This window comes from Oncorhynchus clarkii, chromosome 6 (genome assembly GCF_045791955.1).
Source record: "Oncorhynchus clarkii lewisi isolate Uvic-CL-2024 chromosome 6, UVic_Ocla_1.0, whole genome shotgun sequence".
NCBI lineage: Eukaryota > Metazoa > Chordata > Actinopteri > Salmoniformes > Salmonidae > Oncorhynchus > Oncorhynchus clarkii.
Genome location: NC_092152.1, coordinates 39099074 through 39124790, shown reverse-complemented (window position 1 = coordinate 39124790; position 25717 = coordinate 39099074). Strand labels below are relative to the sequence as shown.

At 42.7% G+C, this 25717-nt stretch overlaps 1 protein-coding gene across 1 annotated transcript in view; it reads left to right on the top strand.

Annotated features, from left to right (window-relative positions):
* Nucleotides 1-3607: 3607 nt before the first annotated feature.
* The window catches only part of LOC139412062 (NMDA receptor synaptonuclear signaling and neuronal migration factor-like), a 39649-nt gene continuing 17539 nt past the window's right edge, over nt 3608-25717 (top strand). The window contains exons 1-6 of the mRNA XM_071158856.1: nt 3608-3872; nt 13532-13593; nt 14093-14905; nt 16417-16489; nt 17555-17560; nt 20086-20163. Coding sequence (XP_071014957.1) covers nt 3802-3872; nt 13532-13593; nt 14093-14905; nt 16417-16489; nt 17555-17560; nt 20086-20163 — 1103 coding nt within the window. The 5' untranslated portion in view covers nt 3608-3801. The remainder of the gene's footprint in view (nt 3873-13531; nt 13594-14092; nt 14906-16416; nt 16490-17554; nt 17561-20085; nt 20164-25717) is intronic.

Genomic DNA, 25717 nt, shown 5'->3' with positions numbered 1-25717 from the left:
CACACACACACACACACACACACACACACACACACACACACACACACACACACACACACACACACACACACACACACACACACACACACACACAGAGCAATATGAACAACAAGTAATAAGTTTACCTGATTTGAGCTAAAGTAAACATCTGGGACCATTTCTGTTCCTTAAAATAATAGCAGTTCACTCAATTCTTAAGCCTGATTCAACTCTCATATTTGGACAGTAATTGATTAGACAGTAATTGATTAGTTAGTGATGCTTTTCAGGTGGTGAACAGAGCTCCAGCAGATGGATTCAGTGTTCATAAAATTTTCTGGGTAGTCCCTAGTTAGCTAGCTAGCTTAACGTTATATGTCAGTGCAGCTTTTGAGTCAACATGTTAATCGGCTAACAAATGGGCTAACAAAACACATTGTTTTTTAATCTAAATTAACTATAGTAGTAGCAATCTAACAAAGTTTACCTCCGGTTCTCCTTCTCAACTTTGTGCTCTCTCCCCCTCAGAAAAGGAACAGTCGCCTGCGTGCGCTGAAATATAATTTCATTGGAGGAATAAAACATGATTTTGGAAAACAACTTTTTTTAAAATTATTATTATTATTATTTTTATTAACAAATATCAACAAACAAAAGAGGAATATTCACATGCAAACAGGCTCCTAAAGTGCCACTGTACATAGGGCAGGCCGGGGCTCATGATTGGAGTCTTCATTGTAGTGTGTAATGCGGTGTAGCCTAGTTTGTTTTACACCATCCCATCAGCGCAAAAGACTCGAGGCTGAGCTAAAATCATTTGAGGCTAAAGCCCTGAAAGCCCGGGTCTGGTGATGTCACTGCCTGTAGGTCTGGGCAAACAAACCAAGGCACCTTTCACTAAAGCAATAAAGGGGTACTCTTCTCTCTGATGGTCTAGCAACCATTCTGATAATTTATAAAGCCCTAAAAACAAAACAAAAAAAGACCTAAACCTCTCCCCCAAAGCCAATTCCATCCCTGGCTAATTTTGGGGTCGGAAACGTTCCCATTATCTGCCCATTGCACTCACAGACACACCCACAGACCATTGTCTTAATTATTCATATTTTGGCTGCAAGTCTGATGAGAACCCACTAGTGCTCTAGCATCTCCACATGGAACTGTCAAAAAACATTGGAAAAACTTCAGCAGGCATGTGAAAAAAAAATCACACAGACGTTTCAGCGTCAACTTCCTTCAGAGTGTGTACCTGAACCACACGTTCCCTGCTTCTCTACCCATCCCCACATCCATTGGTCTCTGTCTGAGATAATGAAGCAGGTGGGAAGTCTCTGATGTAATCAGTAGCAGCCATTCAGTCCTGTAGATCCAAAGATAAAGACTGCCTCCCAAATGTCACCCTATCCCCTAGTGCACTACTGTGGGCCCTGGTCAGAAGCAGTACACCATATAGGGAACAGGGTGCCATTTGGGAATCACACACATATATAATTTTTATGTTGCTCAGATGGTGGTGGAGAATAGTCTGCTCCATGCTTACAATGCTGTATACTGTATGTGTATGAAAAGCAATGTACCAAAGCAATGTACCAATCCCATTGTCTCATAGAATACACCGAAGGCACATTGAAGAACACTCTTATCTTTTTCTCCAAAAATGTCTTCATATTTGTCCATAGCAAACCAATTATAACCCTTCATCCAGGTCCTCCTATCTCTTTCTCTCCAACTCTTTTCACCCAACACCTCTATGGCCTACCTACGATGACGTCCTTGTGCATCAGCTGTGTTAGAATAAGGGCTGTGCCCCAAATGGCACCCTATTCCCTATATAGTGCCCTAGTTCAAAAGTAGTGCACTATATAGGGAATATGGTGCCATTTGGGATAGAAAGTGTCAAAAGAGGCAAGAATGTTATCTGGTGTGAAAGATTCCCTATAGCAGTCATTCAGGTCCTGTCTGAGTCCGTCAGCTATACTCCTGCTGCTAATGCTGTCGAATAATCTGAACATCCTTCCTAACAAAGGTTCTGGGGTGAGTGCCAAATGCACCCTATACCCTATATTCCCTACACTGACCAGGGCCCCTTTATAGTGGACTACTTTAGACCAAGACCCCTAAGATGCCATTTCGGATGCAGACAATGACAAAAGTTCTGGATTATTATGCTTGAGAATCTCTATTTTGTATTGTTTGGGGTGAAATATTGTAAATGGATTGCACTGCAGTTGTCACAGTCTGCATTTCTGTCATAGACACTGTCCGTGGTGCTGAAAAAGCAGTTGTTGTGGCGAGAGGAGTAGGAGTTGTCAATGGTGCTGAAATAGCTGTTGGCGCTTGGGGGGTTGTCCACAGCACTAAACCACATCTGTCAAAATCAAATCCATTTTTATTTGTCACATACACATGGTTAGCAGATGTTAATGCGAGTGTAGCGAAAGAAGAAGAATTTGGTCAGATGGATGGTGTGCTTGGTCAATGATGTCACCTCTGCATATACTGTGTTGATGACGATGACAAGGTAACCAAGATGGGTGATTCAGGCTTTGCTTTGAGACAAGGGCTGACTTACTTCATCTTTACAAATAATAATTTTGCTAGTAGCCTACCCACAGTTTAATGGTGCACTGTAAAGTGGTTATCGTGAATTTGACAGTAGCTTACAGGCAGCTCAGTGGCAAGTAAAAATCTGTATTTCATATTACAGTACACCTACTGTAATGCAAATATGGTATCAAAGCAAGTACTGTGTAATGACACACAGTACAATACCAGAAAATTGACTGTATTATACTATAAAAAAGTAAATACTACTGTAACCGGAATGAATAGATTAATGAAATTCATTGCAGAGTTTGTATTTCAGAGTAGTATGCTGTAATTACAATGGATTGGTGCAAGCAGGTTGGCTTCTAGGTAAATGTTTACACATTACAGCATATTAATGAAAATGTGTTGTTTTATATCACTTCCACTTCTAATGGCCAAACAAAGGCAACCAAACTAGCAGCGACTACAGGGCATAACAGACCAAAAGGACATGGAAAAATGCTCAACCATTTAAGGTTCAAGACTTGCTGCCACTCCAATCTGTCCCCTATACATGTTAAATTGATGGGACACTATAACAACATAGGAGTTCAATTGGTATGGCATTCTCCATCACGGGTGCAACAAATATTGCTTCTTACAAGGCAGTCCTCAAAATACTCTATGTTAAGGAACTAACTGATTCAACTGAAGCGTGGTCGTCACTAGTTACCACAACCACAACGTCATAAACCCCGCCCATTTCTACAATTTATCTTCTTAAAATCTGATTTTAAACCTAACGTTAACCCTAACCACACTGCTAACATTACCCTTAACACAAATCTTAAATTAAGAGGAAAAAGCTAAACATTTTGGGGGGAATTTTTATGATATAGCCAATTTAGACTTTGTCGTTGTATTAACTAGTGGAAACCTTTTCACCACTAGTGGGTGTATAATAAAAGAGTACAACACGAGGGGCACGCAACCAACCGCGCGCTACGAGCCGGGCACGTTTTCTGCTCTCTGAATCACCAGCGCTGTTCCTGCGCTCACAGTCACACACTACAAGCTTTCCATAGTTACCAAGAGATTTTCTAGATTGAACGTAATTGAGTAGGCTATGAAACTGGTTCATTTTTTTTTACAACTCAGGGTAAAGGGGGAGTTTTCCCATTTACCGTGGTTCCGCTTTACCTCCGTGTTTTCAACGAGCTTTTATTTCCTTCATATTTGATCGCCCATCAGTGTAATGATCTGGCTTTTTGCTCGTGTCGTTTCCACTTCAGCATGGGAACTGCAGTGTCCAAAAGGAAGACTTTAAGGAACGATGCAATATCTTCTGTGACCGCAAAAGTTAGGTGAGTGCCTGGCCGGGGGCTCCTCCGTAGCTGGCAGGTATAGTGATCAGATGCAGGGTGTAACCAGGTGCATGTTGCGGCGCTGATAACTGTTGGAATAGCGGTGTTGGTGAATAGCGACTCTGCTTTATTGTTCAAGCAGTAATTCCAAACGATCTAAAACCTTTATAAACAATGATATATCAATAATAGCCTATCAAATGTGTTTCACTGTTTACTGTTGTGGGGTTGTGTGATCAAATATCTGCTTTGCAAAAGTATTTGCAATTATTTATTTAATTTCATGGATAAATCTGCTATCATATCAGCCCATAATTTATATTCCTCGAATGTATTTTATTTTTATTGGGCTAGCTACAATGATAATGTATTTTTTTTTCTTCAAGTCATTGAACAGCCATGGGAATTTGTAACAAAAATGCTTTGAGCAATAAGAGTTAGTAAAACCACCGAGACATTTATTTGTCGGCAATACTCCTTATTCGGGCGATTTTGCAACTATGTTAAGAAAAAAGTGTTTTCTTTTACACATAAAAGTCGACACTAAAATAAGCTTAAACGTTTTGTTAATTTTTCAAATATGTTTTTTTGAGTCATTTTCAAAAGTATTTTATTCCTGTATTCCACTGTTTCGCATTGAGAAGGCAATTGTCCCACACCCTACTTTAGATCTTCTGCTATGTATTTCAACATGAAAATGATTTAATGCACCTGGTTAGAAAAGGAGTCAAATAAATGAAAGCTATATAGATTTGTTATGTGTCATAAGTCCTATATATATGTGTATATATATATATATATATATATATATTTCTACAAAATACAGTCGTCCCACAATTGTATGTCATTACCATTACTCTGAACAAAACGATACATTATAGTGCTTTTATCATAATGAACTGAACACATGAACTGGGAACTGACCGTGGAGAACAAGGATATGCCATGGAGAGTGTATTATATTATGTCTCCATCTTCAAGAAAAGCAACTTCGAATATGTCAAGATCTGAGAATAGTCTTTACAGCAAAGGCTCTAACTCATCTAGATTATCCTCTATTTGAAATAAAACATTTAATTTTGTTGTGGTTGGAATTTATAGCTGATCATATTAACCAACTAAACCTCATGGTCTGGCAGGTAAATCCATAAATGTTGCAAATTGTCATTACCAACTCTGTCACTACCGCCACAAAATGTGTCGGTAATGACAATTAACAGTATTACCATTACAAAGTAGCGACTGTTTGTATACCTTTAGTATAAAATGCTCAATAGTGCTTAGTAAATTATATTTGACTGTCTTTGTAGCAATCAATGATATTTTAGATATCGATTTCCACTCGCTTACTGTACACAACTAATGCAATGTATTACTGCCACACAGTCATTACCAACTTAATGTACACATATTTCCTAAGAAAAAATACATGTAAACATTAGCTATCACACATCTGTCTACATCAAGTAGAAATATGTTCCCAATATAACTAATATAAAAATTATATCATCATTTGAACAAGAAATTACGTTGTTGATGCTAGCCTCCGTGCAGGTATACAAGCACAGCCAGCAAAGGCCCATATTTATGGATTGAGGTATTAAAATAGTTATTTATAAATGTGGTGGTACCAAAATCCTATAGTCAGATGAACCAAATAATCCAAAAAGCCATTATGTTTTTCAATCAGTTTTAAACTAAAACTGAATGTTTTGTAATGCAACGGTAATGACATGTGTAGAGGGAAACAGAGAAAAATGGAGTGAAGTCCATGTATTGTCAAATAAAATGGCCACAGGCATTACCAGTTTATGGTTCCTGACAAAAAGAGAAAATTATTTCTGTTAAGGCATTTAAAAAAAAAAACATGTTACATATGCCCATAATTGCAAAATCACCCATTTATCTACTGTAGGCTATTGTGTTGTAACTCAAGCAGTACCCTTTGTACTATCTAGCTTTGATAAGTTATTTACACTCCTAGAAAAAAGGGTTACAAAAGGGTTATTTGCGCAGGGATAGGCTTCTACCAATAACCATTTTGATCTGAAGAACCCATTTTGGAAGACAATGGTTCTTTATAAGGCAAAGGGTTCTGCCTACAACATTTTACATCCTAAGAACCATTTTTGAAAGAAATGGTTATTTGATGATTCTTTTGGCAGTCAAGAAGGATTGTTTGGAAGGCAAGAAGGTTTCTACATAGAAGCATTTATCATATTTCCCAGCATGCTCTACTGCAGGGTGATCTTCAGAATTGTTTTTAATATCTGTGTTTTTGCATGTACATTGATTGATTCATTTTATGCTACACAAAGATAAATAGCATGTCTTTTTTTTTAACGAATCCAATTTGTTAGTATTATAGATGATAGAGTGAGTCTCAATATTCAGTCTTCTCTACCCTGGCAGCCATTCTGAATGCAGGTTGCGGGTGAATAAAAATTCCACTTGTTGGATATCCTATCTCTGTCTGGATTCCAATAGTAGTTTCACATCCCTTTGCAAGCCAGCATAATGTGATTTGCAGGCCTGATGTGGCCACTAAACCAGGAGTTTCCTAACACCACTGTATTATGGGTATAACTTGGCCCTCGAAGAAAGGCATTATGATATATGTAATGTATTGTCAGAAATAATTTTAAATTAAAGGCTAATAAGGCTGGTGGAACCATTCATAGAAGGTTCTAGGAAGAACCCTCCAAAGATAAAAGGGTTCTCTGTAGAACCCTTCATAGAGGGTTCTAGGAAGAACCTTTAGATGATAAAATTGTTATTGGTAGAACCCTTCATATCATATAGGGTTCTAGGCCGAACCCTTCATAAAGGGTTCTAGGTACAACCATATACAGGGGGTTCTATGAAGAACCCTACATAAAGGGTTCTAGGGTGCTAGGTAGAAGCAAATGCTTCTAGCTAGCACCAAAAGGGTTCACCTATGGTAACAAACTGAAGAGCCCCAAATGTGTGAGTGTGTGATCTGATATGAAAAGGCATGTGAAATGCTACCAATCAACTGCACACAAAATTGAATCCTAAATCCTTGATTTCCAAATGGCATGAAGCATGTAGGCAACAACACATTTCTAAAAAGTTTCCATCATTTTTAAGCTTTCCAACCAGCAGGCTCTGGCATCTATGGTGTACCAGAAAATGTATTTTACACGTTCTCCTTCTTTATCTCTTTCTCTCTTTCTCTCTTTCTCTCTCTCTCTCTCTCTCTCTCTCTCTCTCTCTCTCTCTCTCTCTCTCTCTCTCTCTCTCTCTCTCACACACATCACAGAATGAAACATACTGACCTTTACATCCACTTACACAGACTCAACCACATACACACACACATTTTTGATCTCTTTCTGTTATGCTCTGTCATACACACACACTCACTCACTCACTCACTCACTCACTCACTCACTCACTCACTCACTCACTCTATCTATCCCCCCTCTCTCTTTCTACCTCTCTCTCACTCTACCTCTCTCTCTACCTCTTTCTTTCTACCTCTCTCTCTACCTCTTTCTTTCTACCTCTCTCTCTCGACCTCTCTCTACCACTCTCTCTTTCTACCTCTCTATCTCTCTCGATCTCTCTCTCTCTCTCTCTCTCACATACTCGCACACACAATCTCTTTCTGTCTCACACACTCTCTCATTCTCATCTCCTTCTCTGTTTCTCATCTTAGTATTTCTGTCTCTCTAACACACACTGTCAATCAAACTGATCAACATTATCAAAGACACATATTATTGGACTGAAGCTCAAGAGCTGTGTTTTCCACTTTGTCTACGACAGATTTCGAGACGTGTTCCAGACTCTTCAGAAAGCAATCACCCTTAACTTTAGTGTTCACTTTAAACACTAGGATGGTATAATTTCCATGAGTTATGGACTTCTTTTTTTTTTACCAACCTGTAGATAGACTATAAAATCAATCAATGTAATGGTGGTGTGGTTTTACATCACTTCTGCTTCAGAATCACAATCACTGGCTGATTAGTCTCCAGCAGCAGCGACTAAACATTGAAGGTCACTTTTTCCATGTAGCTAACATGGTAGCTAATGACAATTACCCCATGTTACCCAGGACATACCTTACGACATATCTTGTTTACTGCTAGAATAAAGTTTAAAATGGGTAACAAGGTGAGGACACAGACAGGATACCGTCGACTTCTTTATTCTGGTATGTTCTATTATTCATCTTGTAATGCTGGACTGGACGGTTTCTGGACACAGGACTGAGAGTGGTTTCAGCCAAGAGGTATATTTATGCCCTCAAGGTAAATGGACTAATATGTGTACCTGAAAATGCACTGGAGCAAAATATTGATATATTTGGCCTGGTAACATTAGAATAAGTGTATACTTGGCTACACTGGGTATTTTAGTAGAGTTAGGAGGACAATTATTGCAGGCGGCTTGAAGTTAGCTTTCTCTGGCCATGCAAGTCAATAGAACTCCAGACGTTCTGACGAAACTGTTTCCTCTGTTGTTCAGTATCATTTCATGGCTCTACTCATCATACCAGGCAGAGTGTATTGTGTGGCCACTTGCAGAGCAGTGCTGACCAGTGACTGTATGGCTGAACACAGCAGAGAGCGCACAGTGGAGGTTAGCTCCATTACACTCACGATTAGCCCTTTCTGGTTACTACTGCGCATCTTGGCTTCTCTCCTAATTATTCTACATCCACATTACAGGCCTGAAACACATCTGGTGCCATGGCATTGATGTGAGGAATAGCTGGTTCAGCAGCCTCTTGGTGTATTCCATTAGGATATTGTACATTGGCGTTGGGGTGGGTGCGTCCAAACTGGCACCTTATTCCCTACATAGTCAACTACTTTTGACCAGAGCCCTTTAGTCAAAAGTAGCACACTATGTAGGGACTAGGGTGCCAGTTCGGACGCAATCGTTGTATTACACAGTCACACGCTGCCCTAGTGCTGAACCTACAGCCACTTCTGACAGAGAGGTAATTGTCTGCCTGACACCTAGTGTTTATTGTCTGAATCTCAGGCCATCTCAGTACTAATGTATCTTAATTAAGCCACCGGCCTTTTCACCCAACCTGTGTTCAATTTTCTCTCTGTGCTCTCAGGCAGTCAGAGGGACACAGAGCGATATCCAGAGAGGACAAATACTTTAGACTAGGGCTCCCAGATGAAAATAGAGTGGGTGATCTCTCTCTCTCCCTCCCTATCACCCCCCCCCCCTCCTCTATGTATGGCAGGGATTACAGTGCAGTGGGGATGTATCTGTGGTATCTAGCTGCTGTAATTACTCTGATTACAGCCTGTAGAGGGAGCCTGGACTGGAATGACACAGGGAGACAGTGATCCTGTACAGTGGAGGCTGCCTGGCCCTCATTGATCTGAGTAATTACGCCCATGTTACTGTTGTGCCAACGGCAGACGGAACAGCCGAATGGAACGCAGGACACAGCGGGTCAGAAACTAACGCTGCACACCGGGCCGGCTACGGCGCTCGCGCTCAGCATAACTCATCATGTTATGCAAAGTAGGGCTGAGGTTGCGTTCCAAATGGCACCCTGTCCCCAATAGAGGCCCTGGTCAAACCTAGTGCACTATGTAGGGAACACGGTGCCGTAGGCTGAGGCTGTCTGCGTGTGGTCAAAATACTGATTAAGCTTACTTGGCGTTAACTACCCAGTGATTTCCTACATCTGGTGTTGTTGTTGTTGTTGTTTAATCCAATTACAAAGCAATCATTCTTACGGACTCTGATAAACATCAATTTAATCACCTAAGAACCTCAGTGTAGAGAGTGAAACGGAGAAAGCGGCCAGCAGGTACTTTGAAGGCATGCCAAATTAGAGATTTCCATTTGACTCCCAGAGTGAAAGAGAGAGAGAGGGAGAGGGAGAGAGAGAGGGAGAGGGAGAGAGAGAGAGAGCAATTGAGGACAAGAAACTAAGACGCTAAGTGGGCAACTCGATATTTGTTGTGTCATCTTGTCATTTCACTCAATTGGATGTATTTGTATTGGAGAGAGAACATAGTCGAGAAGAGAAGGCGAGAGAGAGAGAGAGAGGGACTGAGGGAGATTTTTTTATTTTTTTTATTTTACCTTTATTTACACCGTTTTTTTTCTCATTGAGATAACATCTCTTTTCCAAGAGAGACCTGGTCCAATAGCAGCAGAGGGAAAGAGAGGGAGAGAGGAAGACAGAGGGAAAGGCGAGAGAGAGGGGGGATGGAGGGAGAGAGGGAAGGTGAGAAAGATGGGGAGAGGGAGATATATAGGGTGTCTCATAAAGAGGTCATCCTCTCAGTTAGGAGATCTGTGATGAGATTCAGTGGCTGAGCAGGAACACTCTGTGCCCCTCTTTCCCAAATGACTCTAACACATTATAAAAGAGCAAGTTTTGGTGTCAATGAGACACCCAGTAACTGGGCTACACTCATGATTTCACTAAGACACCCAGGGCCAGAACACCGAAGGCTGGCTTTTTGACACAGATAGGAAAAGTGGCTTCAGACTGTCACTTCAGGCACTACCTCATTGAGCTGAAATGTTCTTTCTTCATGTCTAAGGGCCAGGATTCCTTCCTGATTACCTGATGAGGAACAACTCTGGGCTTATAACTAGGGCCTATACATGAGTGTGTTTACTTCCCTATACATCACAGCACCACAGACAAAAGCAAAGGCATTTGCTTTGCTTTCACAGAACATGCCATTTGGGTTTACATCACTTTTCTTAAATAATCTTCTCCACTTTCTTACTTCAATATGCATGATTGCAATCCGAGGTGAGCTAGGAACAGGGAGATATCAGTTGGTGTTGTATTGGACCTTTGTAGTGCCACAAAGAGATTGGCTCCATGCCAGTTTGTCCTCTGGAAGTGGTTGTTGTGAATGTGTTTTGTCATCCCCATTACCTTTTTACACACATCCCTTTAGAATGTGTATAGGAAGGAGTGGAGCCAGAGAGATAAGGGATGATAGCATTCTCTCCTCTCCCTCTCTCTACCAGTTGCTGGGACTTTTCAGGGCAGGTTGTTGTTTTTTGGGATGAAGCGATTTCCACTAGATGTGCCAGCTGCAGAGTCAAAATTAGCTAGCCTATATATCAGAAACATTTATGAAAACACAAATGAGCTTTTAAGGTTAGGTTTAGGCATAAGGTTAGCAGTGTGGTTAAGGTTAGGGTTAGGCATAAGGTTAGCAGTGTGGTTAAGGTTGTGGTTAAGGTTAGGGTTAATCATAAGGTTAGCAGTGTGGTTAAGGTTAGGCATAAGGTTAACAGTGTGGTTAAGGTTAGTGTTAAGCATAAGGTCAGCAGTGCGGTTAAGGTTAGGGTTAGGCATAAAGTTAGCAGTGTGGTAAGGGTTAGGAATAAAGTTAGCAGTGTGGTTAGGGTTAAGCATAAGGTTAGCAGTGCGGTTAAGGTTAGGGTTAGGCATACGGTTAGCAGTGTGGTTAAGGTTAGGGTTAATCATAAGGTTAGCAGTGTGGTTAAGGTTAGGCATAAGGTTAACAGTGTGGTTAAGGTTCGTGTTAAGCATAAGGTTAGCAGTGTGGTTAAGGTTAGGGTTAGGCATAAAGTTAGCAGTGTGGTAAGGGTTAGGCATAAGGTTAGCAGTGTGGTTAGGGTTAGGTATAACATTAGCAGTGTGGTTAAGGTTAGGGTTTGGTTTAAAATTGGATTTTATGACTTTGTACCTGTGCCAGCTAGTGACTACAGAGCTGCCTCCAGTACATGAGTCATCCCAATAAATGCCAACCTGCATTTTCAGGGGGAGAGCTGCTACATGTGCTGCCTCATATTTAATTAGTTTGAGTGTGTGTGTTGTAGCAGGGAGAGGGCCATGGCTACAACAACAAAGCAATCCCATTTCATAGCAGCATCCCCCGGAGATGTGTACAGACTGCACAACGCCAGCCAGCACCACTGACTGGGGGAGGATTAAAGCCCTGTGTATCTATGTAGGTGTGTGTGTGTGCGCGCGCATGTATGCATGTCATATGTGTGTAAATATGTACGCACATGCTCTACTTGTGTTAGCCTATATCCTCTGTGTCTCTAGCAAATATTATGTGCAGTCTGCATAGCTATGTGGGCGTGCTTAGAAATGTGTTTGTAGAAATGTGTTTGTAGAAATGTGTTTGCGTTCGAAAGTTTATCTAATTACCAGTATTAAACCACTTAGTACTGCTGTCCATGTTTTTTTCTTCTGTTGCCTATTAAGAGAGCAAGAACAATAGCTATAGCCACTAAATAAAACATTTCCACATTCACTCCACATTTTAAGGGAAAGGGAATTGGGAAATAGATTATTTTTTTTTTATGATGTTGAAGAATTAAAATGAAATGTATGGTAATATTTCATAACCCACCCTATTAGGTTTTAAGTATTCATAAAGATTAAGGAAGTGTGAAATCCTTTGTCAGAGGGTTGGTCATGGAGCCGCAGATTGTGCAGGCTTTTGTTCCTGCCCAGCACTTAAAACCTGATTCAACAATGGTCTTGATTGTTAGTTCAATCTGGTATTTTGGCACTGAGCTGGAATAAAATGCCTGCACAGTTTACAGCCTTCACATGACCATATCTGAAGCACTGTTCACATTCCAAGTTGGCCAGTTGGAAGGGAAACCTACGCCTCTGTTTGTGTCCCAAATGGCACCCTATTCCCTATATAGGTCCACTACCTCTGACCAAAGCCCCGTGGCCCGTGATGAAAAGTAGTGCGCTGTTAGGAAATACTGTAGGGTGCCATATGGAAGACACATTTGTCACCACAGTCTAAAACCGAATGAAATGACCCTGCTACTGTGTGTGGTACAGTACATGGGAGATTGTATTAGGAAGTATTAAACCTGGAGAAGAGAATTGCACGCAGCCTTTGTTTCGTATTGCAAATCTATCCCCAGGCCCATGCTAAGAAACCGTAGGGGAGATTGAATTTGTGACATGTGAAAGGAGTGCTTTTAAGTTTTACGAAGGTAACGATTGAATTCATGTACACACTCAGCCTCCCACGTCCCTCTTCTAACGCTCCATGCCCAGTGTTCCCCACGCGACTACGTGTGTTTGTGTGTGTGCATGCATGTGTGTGTGTCTGTGCTTGTCTGTGTGTGTGTATTTGTGTATATGTGTGTGCAAGCGTGAGGAATCATATCAAACCTGTCTGGAACACACTGCATATTGGATTTCACCTTCTGTAGGAGAGAATAATGGCCACTGTGTAGAACACGTACCATGAACATTTTTGCGATGTATAGATAGACTAGCAGCGTGAAGTGACCTTCTCGAGTAGTTTCGGCTTGAGAAGACAGTTCCATAGGGAAATCAGAGTAAAGCCAAGTCAATGAGACAAATGTTCAGGTGTAATCAATGATTGCGCAAGACAATCATAAAACATTGTTTGCGTCACAAATGGAACCCTATTTCCTATAAAGTGCACTACTTTTAACCAGAACCCTATGGGCTCTGGTCAAAAGTAGTACACTATAGGGAATCTGAAGCTATTTGAGACGTAGCTAGCTACTGAGTAGGAGACGCCTTGGAATAGTGAATCACTCTCAGTTGGAGTCAGCAGGAAGGCTCACGGTGAGAGGCAGGCAGGCAGGCAGGCAGGCAGGCTGCCAGTGGTCCAGTGCTAATCAGTGTTGTGTTGTGCTTCTTTTTGCAGAGCAGCCAGAGCTTTTGGAGATTATCTGTCTCACACACACCCTGAGAACCGTGCCGGCTCAGGTAGGCAACGTCTTCACCTGTGCCCAGCCTCATCTGGTAGCCTACATCTCAACATCATCTAGTACATTTCCAAGGACTTTCCTCATCACATGGCTTCATATTTCGTGTAACCTTCCACATCACTCGGCCTTCCTCTCATCTCACTGTATAGCAGTTAGAAGCAGAGAATGCTCTGAAAATTTGACCACATTATTGGCATATTTTACTGTGAGAGGGTATATCTTCCCAAGGCCCAGGACCAGGCAAGTCTGCCAAACCCCTTCTATCCTTCAACTTATCCTCTTAAAGTCCCTCCCAATTCCCCTTCTCCGTCATCCATCTCTTCACATCTCATTCCCCCTCTCATCTCCCAAAAGCTTTCTTGGCTCCCTGATGTTTGCTCAAATGTTGCCAAGGCCTTGAGATCAAAAGACAAACAGCTCATCTCTTCGACTCTCTCTCTCTCTCTCTCTCTCTCTCCACCCCCCTCCTCTCTCTCTCACTCTCTCTCTCTCTCCAGATCACCTGCTGTCTGATACCTTTATCGGCCAAGACACAGACTCCCCTGACCTCAGTCGTCTCCACAACAACCTGCACCCTCAGAATCAGCCCCTGGCCCACAGTCTCCAGTCACAGCCCAGCACCCTGCATCCCCAGTCCAGCTGTCTCCATCCCCAGCCCAGCACCCTGCAGCCAGATAGTTTGCAGTCCACAGGACCGTCCAAGCGCAGGCTCTCAGCAGGGCTCTCAGCGGAGCTCTCAGCAGGGCTCTCAGCAGGGCTCTCAGCGGAGCGCAGCTTCTCCTTTGAGCAACAGCCTCCTCCCAGGTCCACTGAGGGAAGTCTGACGGGCCTGAAGCCAGCTGCCCAGCGGGTCTACACCATCACCAGGGAGGGAGGCATGCTAGGGGGCAGAGGCAGCGAGGAGAGCCTGGAGCTGGAGGTGCTGAAGCAGCCCCTGTCCCCTCCTCCCTCCTCCAACCAGCCCTCGTACTCCAATCCACAACCACCAGGCAGCAAATACCAACACGGCGGCGGTGGTGGTGGCAACCATCACCGTGGCAACCATAACCATGGCCCACAGAACCACAGGTCCCAGCCCCTGCAGAGCTCGGGGAGCGCCCATAACATCCGGGACTGGGGGGTGCGGAGGGGGGGCTCGCGGGAGGACTGCACCCCAGAGTCTGTGACCTGCATCAGGGCCCCATGTCAGAGCCAGCGTTCCCTGGATCTGGAGACGTCCCCGCAAGACGGAGGCAAACAAAGGAAGAAGCTGGAGAGGATGTACAGCGAAGACCGAGACAGAGACAGACAAGGCTCTGCTGAGGAGAGAGGTGAGGAGGAGGAGGGGGAGGGAAGAATGGAGGGGAGTGGGGCCTTAGGTGTCTATATATCTCTTTATCGCCATCCCTTGTCCACTATGATAAGATTAATTTGGAACAGAATGTTTTTCTCAAACGCAAAGCGTTTGGAATCTGTATCAGTGAAACTGCCATGTCCGTTTGTAATATTACAACAACAATGATGTTACTTCAAACAGTGGGGCCCGCGGAGGTACTGCAGGGGGCCCACAGCTAAATCTTAATCTCAATCACACCTACTCATTCAAGGGTTTTTCTTTATTTTTACTAATAATAGTGAAGACATCAAAACTATGAAATAACACACAGGGAATCATGTAGTAACCCAGAAAATGTTAAACAAATCCAAATATATTTTATATTTGAGATTCTTCAAAGTAGCCTCCCTTTGCCTTGATGACAGTTTTGCACACTCTTAGCATTCTCTCAACCAGCTTCATGAGGTAGTCACCGTGCCTTGTTAAAAGTTAATTTGTGGAATTCCTTTCCTTAATGTGTTTGAGCCAATCTCAAATATAACATCTATTTTGAAATGAAAACATTTTCTTTTGTTACTACATGATTCCATATATCTTATTTCATAGTTTTGATGTCTTCACTATTATTCTACAATGTAGAAAATAGTCAAAATAAAGAAAAACCCTTGAATGAGTAGGTGTGACCAAACTTTTTACTGGTACTATATACTGTAAAAATATATATAAACTTATCATTATTTTGTATTTTTTATGAATATTACTAACAACAGATTAAACGCATTTTGGCCAAGAGATCTGTGGAATAAGTGATACAATACAATGTAATATTATTCAACTAGAATTTATGTTCTTAACCCTGGGTTAACATGAGCCTGGGAGACTCACAGGGATTTTGGTATCCACAGTATACCAATTGGAGTGGCAGGGTAGCCTAGTGGTTAGAGCGTTGGACTAGTAACTGGAAGGTTGCAAGTTCAAACCCCCGAGCTGACAAGGTACAAATCTGTTGTTCTGCCCCTGAACAGGCAGTTAACCCACTGTTCCTAGGCCGTCATTGAAAATAAGATTTTGTTCTTAACTGACTTGCCTAGTTAAATAAAGGTAAAATAAAAATTATAGATTTTACAACTCAATACTTCTTGTATTCCCCAACAATCTTTATTTTTCATAAATTCACTGTATTTTAAGCTTTAAAACACCAAAGTTTTCTATCTGCCTCATGGAAAAATTTGTAGAATTGCAGGATATTAACGTTAAAGCTGCAACAACCCCAAATCAACAACCCAAAAAGGCAAGCCTTTAAAATGTTCTTTCCCAGGGCCCGAGACTTGGTTTGAAGGGGTACCTGACTAATTTACTATCAAAAAAGGGGTCCCCGGCCCCCAAAAAGTTTGAGAACGGATCTCAGCTCTAACATTGTATGAAGCATGGTAACTGCTGAGAGAGAACAACAGTTGGAGTCTTATGTTGTGGGCTAAACTGCTGCTTTGTTTCCTTGGTATGTAGAGGACAACCCTAATAGCTGGTTCCCCAAAGAGAATATGTTCAGCTTCCAGACGGCAACCACAACAATGCAGGCGTGAGTATAGGATACGCCCAGTCCAGATATAACACACTCCTAACGAACATGACATGGCTTCCTCAAGAGTTCTGTGTTCTCAACACGGATCTAAAGATAGATGACAGTTCAGAGTGCCTCCCAAATATGCACCGGATTCCCAACAGTATATAGTGCTCTATAAAGGGAAAAGGGTGCCATTTGAGACGTTTTGACTTCTTCACATGGCTCTACCCTGGACACAGTTGGAGGCCAGTAGTTTCAGAGAGGCTCTGTCATGCAGTACAGAAGGGCTAATGACTGTGCAAGGCCTTTGGACCTTGGGCACTGTGTGTTGCATGAGCAGGTTCATTAGTCTACACACATACACACACACGAGGCACGCTCTCGCACGCACGCACGCGCACGCGCACACACACACACACACACACAAACACGCGCACACACACACACATATACACACACACACACACACACACACACACACACACACACACACACACACACACACACACACACACACACACACACACACACACACACACACACACACACACACACACACACACTGCTGACTGCTTAATTATCACCTGTCTGGTTGAACTAGTAATTACGGCCCACACACACCCTGCACTCCCAGCACGCCACTGTCATTCTCCCTGCTCCCTCTCTCACACCACTCATCTCTCCACTCATCTCCTATCTGGCCGTCCCCCTGGATCCCACACTCTCTCTCCATCGCTCCCTCTCTGTGCACATCTGTCACTGTCCCTCCTGTCCTCTGCGTCATCTGTCCCCCCCTCATACTCCCCATGGAGACCCTGCACTTTATCCCCTATATAGTGCTGTACTTTTGACCAGGACCCATAGGGCTCTGGTGAAAAGTAGTGCACTATATAGGGAATAGGGTGCAATTTGTGATGCACACAGTGTCCTTGACTGGAATATCATATGATTGACAGCTAGCTCTCCCAAACGTATATCTCTCTGTCAAGTTCTTTATTTATTACTAAAGCGTCTTAACTTGATTCTCCTCTCTTTCCTTCCCTTCCTCCACACGGCCTGCACCAACTCCTGCGCCTACAGTATATCGTGAGTAACTCTCTCTTTCTCTCACTCCTCCTCTGTGCCCCTCAGACAACTCACTGTTAAACTCTTGGCTATGTCTCCCTGTGTGCTATTACCCACTGCATCCTTCATCCTTATTAACCCCTCTTAAACCCCCCCCCCCCCCCCCCCCCCCCCCCCCCCCCCCCCCCCCTGCTGTACTGAGTGTTCGATGTTACGGGAAAACATCAACAGTATCCAAAGCTCCAATGAATAAACAATACATATTCTGCACAATCGGTCTAAATTGTAAATAAGTGCAGATTGAATTCTCACTATAACAGTATAGCTGGTATTAAATTGTATTAATCTACGGATCAACAATGCAGAACATAAAAGACACAGTACTGTAGCACAATGAGTCACACTAGAGATGGTAGTGTAGTGTTCTGTTCCTCTGTAGCCAGGGTCATGACACACACACCCCTCTCCACACTGACGTTGTTTTAAGTTTGGCTTCGTCAGTTCATTCGGTGCAACAAAAGGACGACTGACTCTTCAAAAGGACGCATTCGGGAAGGAACAAAGAATTGCCTAGAGCAATATAGGCTTACTGTAGTTACGCAATATTGTATAATACACAAGTGCACAAGTGTAATGAAAAGTACACATTGTAGGTGGTCTCAAGAAAAGGCCATTATGCGACTCATTGTTTTAGTGGTGCCCGTCTAGATAGAAGTAGATCGCAACTGACACCCTATTCCCTATATAGGGCACTACCTTGGTCAAAAGTAGAGTACTATGAAGGAAATAGGTTCCCATTTGGGACGCATTGAGAGTGAATAGATTATATTTCATAATTAAGCAATAAGGCACAAGAGACCATGCTGAATACAGTCACGGGTAAATGCTGTTGGCCAGCCAACCCATTTAACTTAGACTGTATTCTGCACATAGCACGGTCTCGAGTGCCTTATTGCTTCTATAAAACGGTTACCAACATATAAAATGTAAATAAATGACACATTTTCATTAACTTTATCTTGATAATTCAATTCATACTATTTAAGTATTCCTTTAGACGAAAGAGTCGGGCAATGTTGTTAGGGAAAAACACTGGTTGTTCTTTCTATACTTCTAACAAACAATTGTTGCTAAACTAGCTAGCTAGCCTATAGCTTATTTAGTTATGTCTGCTAACTTTTAAGATGTTTTGTTCTCATTAATCTGTACATTGCCATTTATTGTACATCCACTATAAAAGTGTCCCATGTCGCATGGTACATTGTCTCCAGGAACAGTATCCATTATCTTCCTCTTTTCTGCCGGAGAGGTGCACCAGGCGACACAGAACACTTCTTTTAGTGGATGGACGATAAATGGCAATGTACAGAGCGTTAGCAGACATAACTAGGCTAGCTGTAGGCTAGCTAGTTATCCAGTTTAGCTAGCATAGTCCCAGTTGGTATTATATATAACGTTGCGCCCCCTCCCGCCTGTGGGGAAAACAACCTGTGGTTACCTAGGTTACCCCATTGGTGCACAGCAAAAACTTCACCTTTTTCCAATGCAATTTTTTTTGTTGTCTCCTTGTTTTAGTTAATTACAAAGCTAAATGTAAGAAAAGGGCAACACGTTTAAAGATTACTTCTCAACGTTGCCTGCTCCCGAGCGTTCTCACTACATAGAAAAACATAATATTGCAGGCATGCGGGGCTTCCCTCATGCCCCTTTTAATGACGGTGCTGTGAGTGAGTGACTGCTAGCTAGCTAACCAACAGTAACATTAACCTAGCCAAGACCAACACAAACAGACTATACAGCTACGAGTAGTAAGTGGAGTTTCAAACACACCATACTAAACAAGTTAAATGTATTGTTATTTTAATGTTGGTAACCGTTTTATTAAAGCAATAAAGCACTCGAGACCGTGCTATGTGCTGAATTCTGTCACCGGTAAATGGGTTGACTTCGGGCCAAACAACGCAATTTACTTGTAACTATATTCAGCACATAGCACAAGTCTTTTGGACCTTATTTCTTAATTGTGCACTGTCCAGTATACATAGAACAGGTTGTGAAGTCATTTGTTTTGTAATCCTCATTAGTAGTTATTAGTTTATACCACAGCATACAGCAGTCTAGTTTATGCACAGTAGGCAACACACACACACACACACACACACACACACACAGACAGTTCTCATCCTCTGTGTGACAGGCAGTGATTGACCCCATTGCGTAAAATATGGATAGCATCTGTCACACATGATGGTTACTCTTTTTGGCACCCTGTCACAACATATATCCATTTAGGAGGTACACACAAACACAATTGCTGTCTTCGTGGTATCCTTATGTGTGTGTTGGCAGTGTGTGTCGTGTACAACAAGCACCTGTGCTGCTGGCTCTAACCCACTAGCCACTAACCAGTGCTAACCCTGTGATGGCTAATTCTCTGTGGCGTGGGTCCCCGCTCACTAACGCCTTCTAACCCTGCACTCACAAACCCAGCCCCTCACTTCTGACCTCTGAGCCCTGACCCCGTTAACACTGTGACGTCCCAGCAGGGCATTCCGGTGCATTGCTGAGAGAAAGAGGAGGAAACGAGAACAGGAGGCAACCTCTACTATAACAGAGACTGAGAGGTACCTTCCATGTCTGACCTGGCTGCCCTGTACACAGTGCTGTAGTGTGGTGTGGCCCCCGCCCCAACAACCCCTGTGCAGACACACACGTGCACACACACAGACGCACAGGCACCCTCTAACATTGTTGTTGTGCCCCCCACCTCACACTCACACCCTGTCCGTCAGACCAACTCTAATGATCGACCATGTCTTAGTAGCCTCTCACTGTTCCAGGTAGCGTGATCATACAACACTTTGCCTAAGAGCCAGACAGTTGACTCCAGAAGTCAATAATGATTGGCGTGCGTGAGTGTCTGGGTTGCTGTCTGTGCATGGATGGGCTGGCGGTAAAGGAGGAAAGCTAGTGTCTGTCTCACCAACTCAAACCCAGCTCAGAAGTTGCGCACTACAGTATATATATAATAGGGTGCCATTTGGGAGACAAGCCTAGCTGTACTACTGTAGATGGGACCAGGAGCTGGGTTTGCGTTGTTGAGACTGACACTGCTACAACAGCTTGTCAACATTTTTAGTTCCTTAGGCCTGGCGGCTGTGCGACAATGGGCAGTGGTGTGTAACCGTGGCAATGAATCAATGTACGAACATTTACAGCATGACATTGGCATGACAGTTTTAATCAGTGTTAAACACTGAGCCGCTGCAGTGCACACTGTGTGACTGTGTTCATGGAGACTGGACTGTAACTCACTTCTCTGCCGGACAGCGTTGTGTGGCTGTGACTGTATGAATCATGTGTCACAGTGTAGCTCTTACAGGATAAAGGGTACAATAAATTGTCGGTGTATTCAGTGCACCAGGGTTCTCATGTGTTGCAGAGGAGTATGGACAGTGTTTCATTGTATCAATTTGGTTAGATTTATTATATTCAGATTAAAGGAACACATATGGATGGGTGGAGATTGGACTGAGAAGTTTGTATATGAAGAGTAAAGCACGCACGCTAATACACACGTGCACACACACCAAAACCTCCCTCGTTAATTTAGGTCTGGGGGAGGTGCTCTCTCTTGCTCGCTCGCTCTCTCTCTCTCTCTCTCTCATTCATCACTGAGTCATTTCAGGGAGTGCATCGTACTGTCACAGGCACCCAGTTGATTTTTGTAAGAGACCTTGACAGTATTTTATTTGTAAACCAGCTGTCTAGAAAACACACGTTAGCTTTAGCTTGGTATCTAACACGCAAACCGTTAGGCTGCCGTTACACGATGCAACTTGCACACAATTTTAGTTGCTTGCAACTGAGATTTTTCTTGATTGCTTCGCGAAGCACCCCCCTGCAACTAATCTGTAACTTGGTTGCATCCAATTAAAACTTTTCAACAGCCAATCAAAACAAACACTTTTGTCACATGATCCATTCGACGGTTCGGAATCCTGACCCAGTTGTCATGTCAACACACAGCTGTCAGTGCTGCGCAGAACAACCCTCTACCAAGGTTGACAGAACAAAGACAAGCACAGCAGGAGATGTTTAAGTGATAATGCCCTTGAAGACGGTGTTTGGAGGATATATTGGCACGGGTGTTAGGCCCGAGACAAAGTTGAGCTTAACAACACCTGTGCCAATATATCCTCCAAACATCAGTTTTATACAACAGGTTACCAACATATTCAAATAATGAATATACAAGATATAGTCCCGACACAAATCTAGGGTTGCTACCCAAGCCGGCAGGTCGTTCGTTCTATCGGTTCGGTTGCTAGAGACGCGACCCAGTCATTCGTTCTAAATGTTCCATTGCCATACTGGCTGGCAACATTCTTATCCCTTGCTTGCTAGCTAGCCAACTACGGCTAACTTAGAGTCACGTCAAAAAGTGCAGGCAGAATAACAGCAAAGTAGCTGCATTTGCATTTGTTTAACCCTCTGTGGCATGGTGTTTCCCTCAGGCAACAAACTACCTTTTTGTACCTCAAACCACCCCTTTCATTTTAAAAAAAAAAAAAAAAAAAATTCTAACATGTCTGTGTCCAATGAAATGAGGGGCTGAAGTGAGTATGGCCTTTTGTCTGGGGGTGGAGCAGTCCTTTCACGAAGCAACGCCGTATGGGACACAGGGCCACCAATTGGTAAGATAAAATCACTTTTTAACATGTTTAAATTCAAATAACTTCATATAAAAAAAATATATGCATGTGCATGAGAATGTAAAGAAGTATGTTTGATTGTTTAAATACTTATTTTGTTTTTATTTATATACTAAAACTGTGTTTTTTTGGTTTGTTGCCTCAGGGCAACATTGTGCCGTTAGACCACTTTTGTTCGGGCAATATCAGGCTAAAGTGTGGAGATGTGCTCGGATGCATAATTATGTTTAATAATGTTTTTACTTTACTATCTACTGATGCTTACAGGAAATGGACACAATAACGTTTTATGGGCAGAAGGAACATCATCGAGCAGTTAGGGTCATTGTCGCTGACAGTGAGGACAGTGAGCTTGAGGAGAGTCAGGAAGAGTGGATCCCCGAATCAGGTTCGAAAGACAGTTAGGAGGTCAGGGGTCAGTTAGGGGTCAGTCAGCAAAGTAATGTGTGTGTGGTGTGTGTGTGTTTGCATGCGTGTCAGTGGATGAAGAAGGGTATATGACACATTCAAATGTGTGCTTCCTGCTTTCTTTTATAAAGGAGAATGCCTGAGGATGAAGATGTAGCAGAGGTTGATGATCCACGCCTACCCCGGTGGACAACACCCCACAATGCATACTTCAATGCTTACCCAGAATGGCAGGGCCTGCTTTCAAGATCTGATGATATCATGTCCCTCCTCCAGTACTCCAAGCAGTTTTTCTCTGAAGACATTCTGGAAGTTATTGTAGGGCAGTCAAATCTATATGCGATACAATGTAACGTAAACAAGCCCCTTAACCTCACACCAAAAGAATTGGAGCAGTTCCTGGGTATTGTGGTGTACATTGTTTGGTTTACCAGGCACCTTCATGTTTTGGAACAAAGCCTGCCGAGTGTCCCAAGTAGCTGACACCATGATACTGAATAGATGGGAGGCCATCAAAAAATCCCTGAGGTTGACAGTTGGGATCTGAAGCGAAAGATTATCGCCAAAGTCCCCTGCCCTGCTGTGGTGTAAGAATACAACAAGAATATGGGTGGGGTGGATCTGCTCGACTCACTGTACCAGGACAAAATCAGGTCAAAGAAGTGTTACCGCCGGCTGGTGTTCCACTTCCTGGATATGATCATCGTGACCACCTGGCTGCTCTACCGAAGAGATTGTGAAGGCACTGGCATGAGAAAGAAGGAACAAATGAAGCTGTATACCTTCAAGTCATACATTGCAAAAGTGGAAAGAGTCTGGAGCGCGAGAAATGTTGTCCCAGTTCCACAATTGCTGGTGAGGTATGAGGAGAAGAGGAGAAAAGAACCCGCTGCTCCAATTCCAGTCCCTGATGTGCACCTGGATGCCACAGCCCACTGAAAAGAAGGGGAGATGCAAGGTACCAGGGTGCACAGGTACACCAAAAGCCAAGTGCCAGAAATGTGATGTCCACCTCTGTTTCACATCCACCAGCAACTGCTTCCTGAGGTTCCACACAGAATTGGAAATCAGAGTGTGCTTTGTCAAAAAGAGAAACACTGATTCAAATAATAACCCACACAAACACACATTCAGACACACTGAAACACATACACACTTGCACATATACCCGCACACATAGGCTAACCACTCCACACACACACACACACACACACACACACACACACACACACACACACACACACACACACACACACACACACACACACACACACACACACACACACACACACACACACACACACACACACTCATTTGGATGTTAGTTTATTTGATTGTTTGATGTTTTGACTTTGAAGCTTCTTATTGTGATTGACTGGAACTATTTGTGGTTGATGTTTGTCTAAATTAAACTTGTTCTAATGCATATATTGCTTGTTTTCCTTATTCCACTTATCATACGTACTATAGAAAACCTTGGTGTTTCAGCAAGAAACCAATATCTGTTTGGGGGACGACGACGACAAATTTTATGATGGATATATTATCAGGGGCCCCGAAGCTCCCCAAAAACCGGGTGAAATATTTTTCCCACAAAAAATAAAAAGTCATGCCATAGAGGGTTAAGCTGTTTTCCAGAGGCATTTATTTGGATACATCCATAACAATGAGCTAATGAGGCATGATTTCGCCTGGAAAATGTGCTCACTCATCAGGACACTGATGTTCAGAGGAGCTAGCCAACAACACAGCTAACACAATCGCTTCAAGCTGGAAAGACTGCAAACTAGCTGCACTTAGTTTCTTTTGGCATTTTTTCAATTACATTTCTTTGTGTATATCCATAAAAATGATGCCAGCAGATTCATGATTTCGACTGGTTGAGAAACGTTGCCTGCCTGTATCTGTCTCGTCCCGAATCCCGACACTATGGGACAGCTGGACATCGAATTTGTATATTGAAACAATGTTGCAAATGTCGGAGAGAAAGACAGTAGGGTTTTTACAAATCTCCACTGTTGAAATGGAATTGAAATGAAATTCTCAAACAATATGACAGAAGCATCTTCAATTTGATTGGCTGTACTATGCAATTTTAATTGTATTTGAGTTGCTTCATGTAACAGCAAAGTTACTTGAGATGATGCCACTTGCAACTGCAACTAAAATTGCATGATAGTTGCTTTGTGTAACCCCAGGCTTAGGCAACAGTCTCAATAAAGGTATTTCCGTTATAAATTGGGCACAGCAGAATGCACAACATTAGTTATAATTTCTGAGTGTTTCTTCCAACACGTTTGTCTTAACTATGGCATTCATACTACAACAGTATAGAGAGAGATTCAGTATTGCGTGCTGGACAACACGTGGGAATAAATACCTAACTTTGAGAGAGTCCTCTTAAACAAAGACAAGCGACGACAGCGCTAAAAGCATCTTAACATGCACAATAGCATTACGTGTCAAATAAACATTCATGAATTATGGAGATTTCTTTTTTTAGGCTTGTTTCTCTTCTTCCACTCTGTTCCACTTACATTTAGGGCTGTTTCTTTTCTCTGTTTCCCCTCATCCTTTTCCCTCTCTACTTCCTCCTTTAAAGCAGGCAGTGTTTGTGGGTAAACTGACGACAGCAACTCTCACACACACACACACACACACACACACACACACACACACACACACACACACACACACACACACACACACACACACACACACACACACACACACACACACACCCATATGCATAATGCCTGTGTTTGATCCACAACATGAATCAGAACCATGGATATGTGTATACCAGACAGCTGTGTAGAGTGAGAGACAAGGGAACAAGGGATGAAGTAGGTTGAAGAGATGAGGAGAAGTAGTGAGGGATGAGAGGGAGGGCAGTATTCAACTTCAAATTCAAAGTCTAATTTCAACTTCTAAGTTAGAGAGGAAGAGGAGGTTAAGCACACATAACTTGCACCTTAAGCCATACCAGTGGCAATTTTAGCATGTAAATCTTTTTGGGGACAGTTTTTATTTTTTTTTTAGATGCATGCCAGCA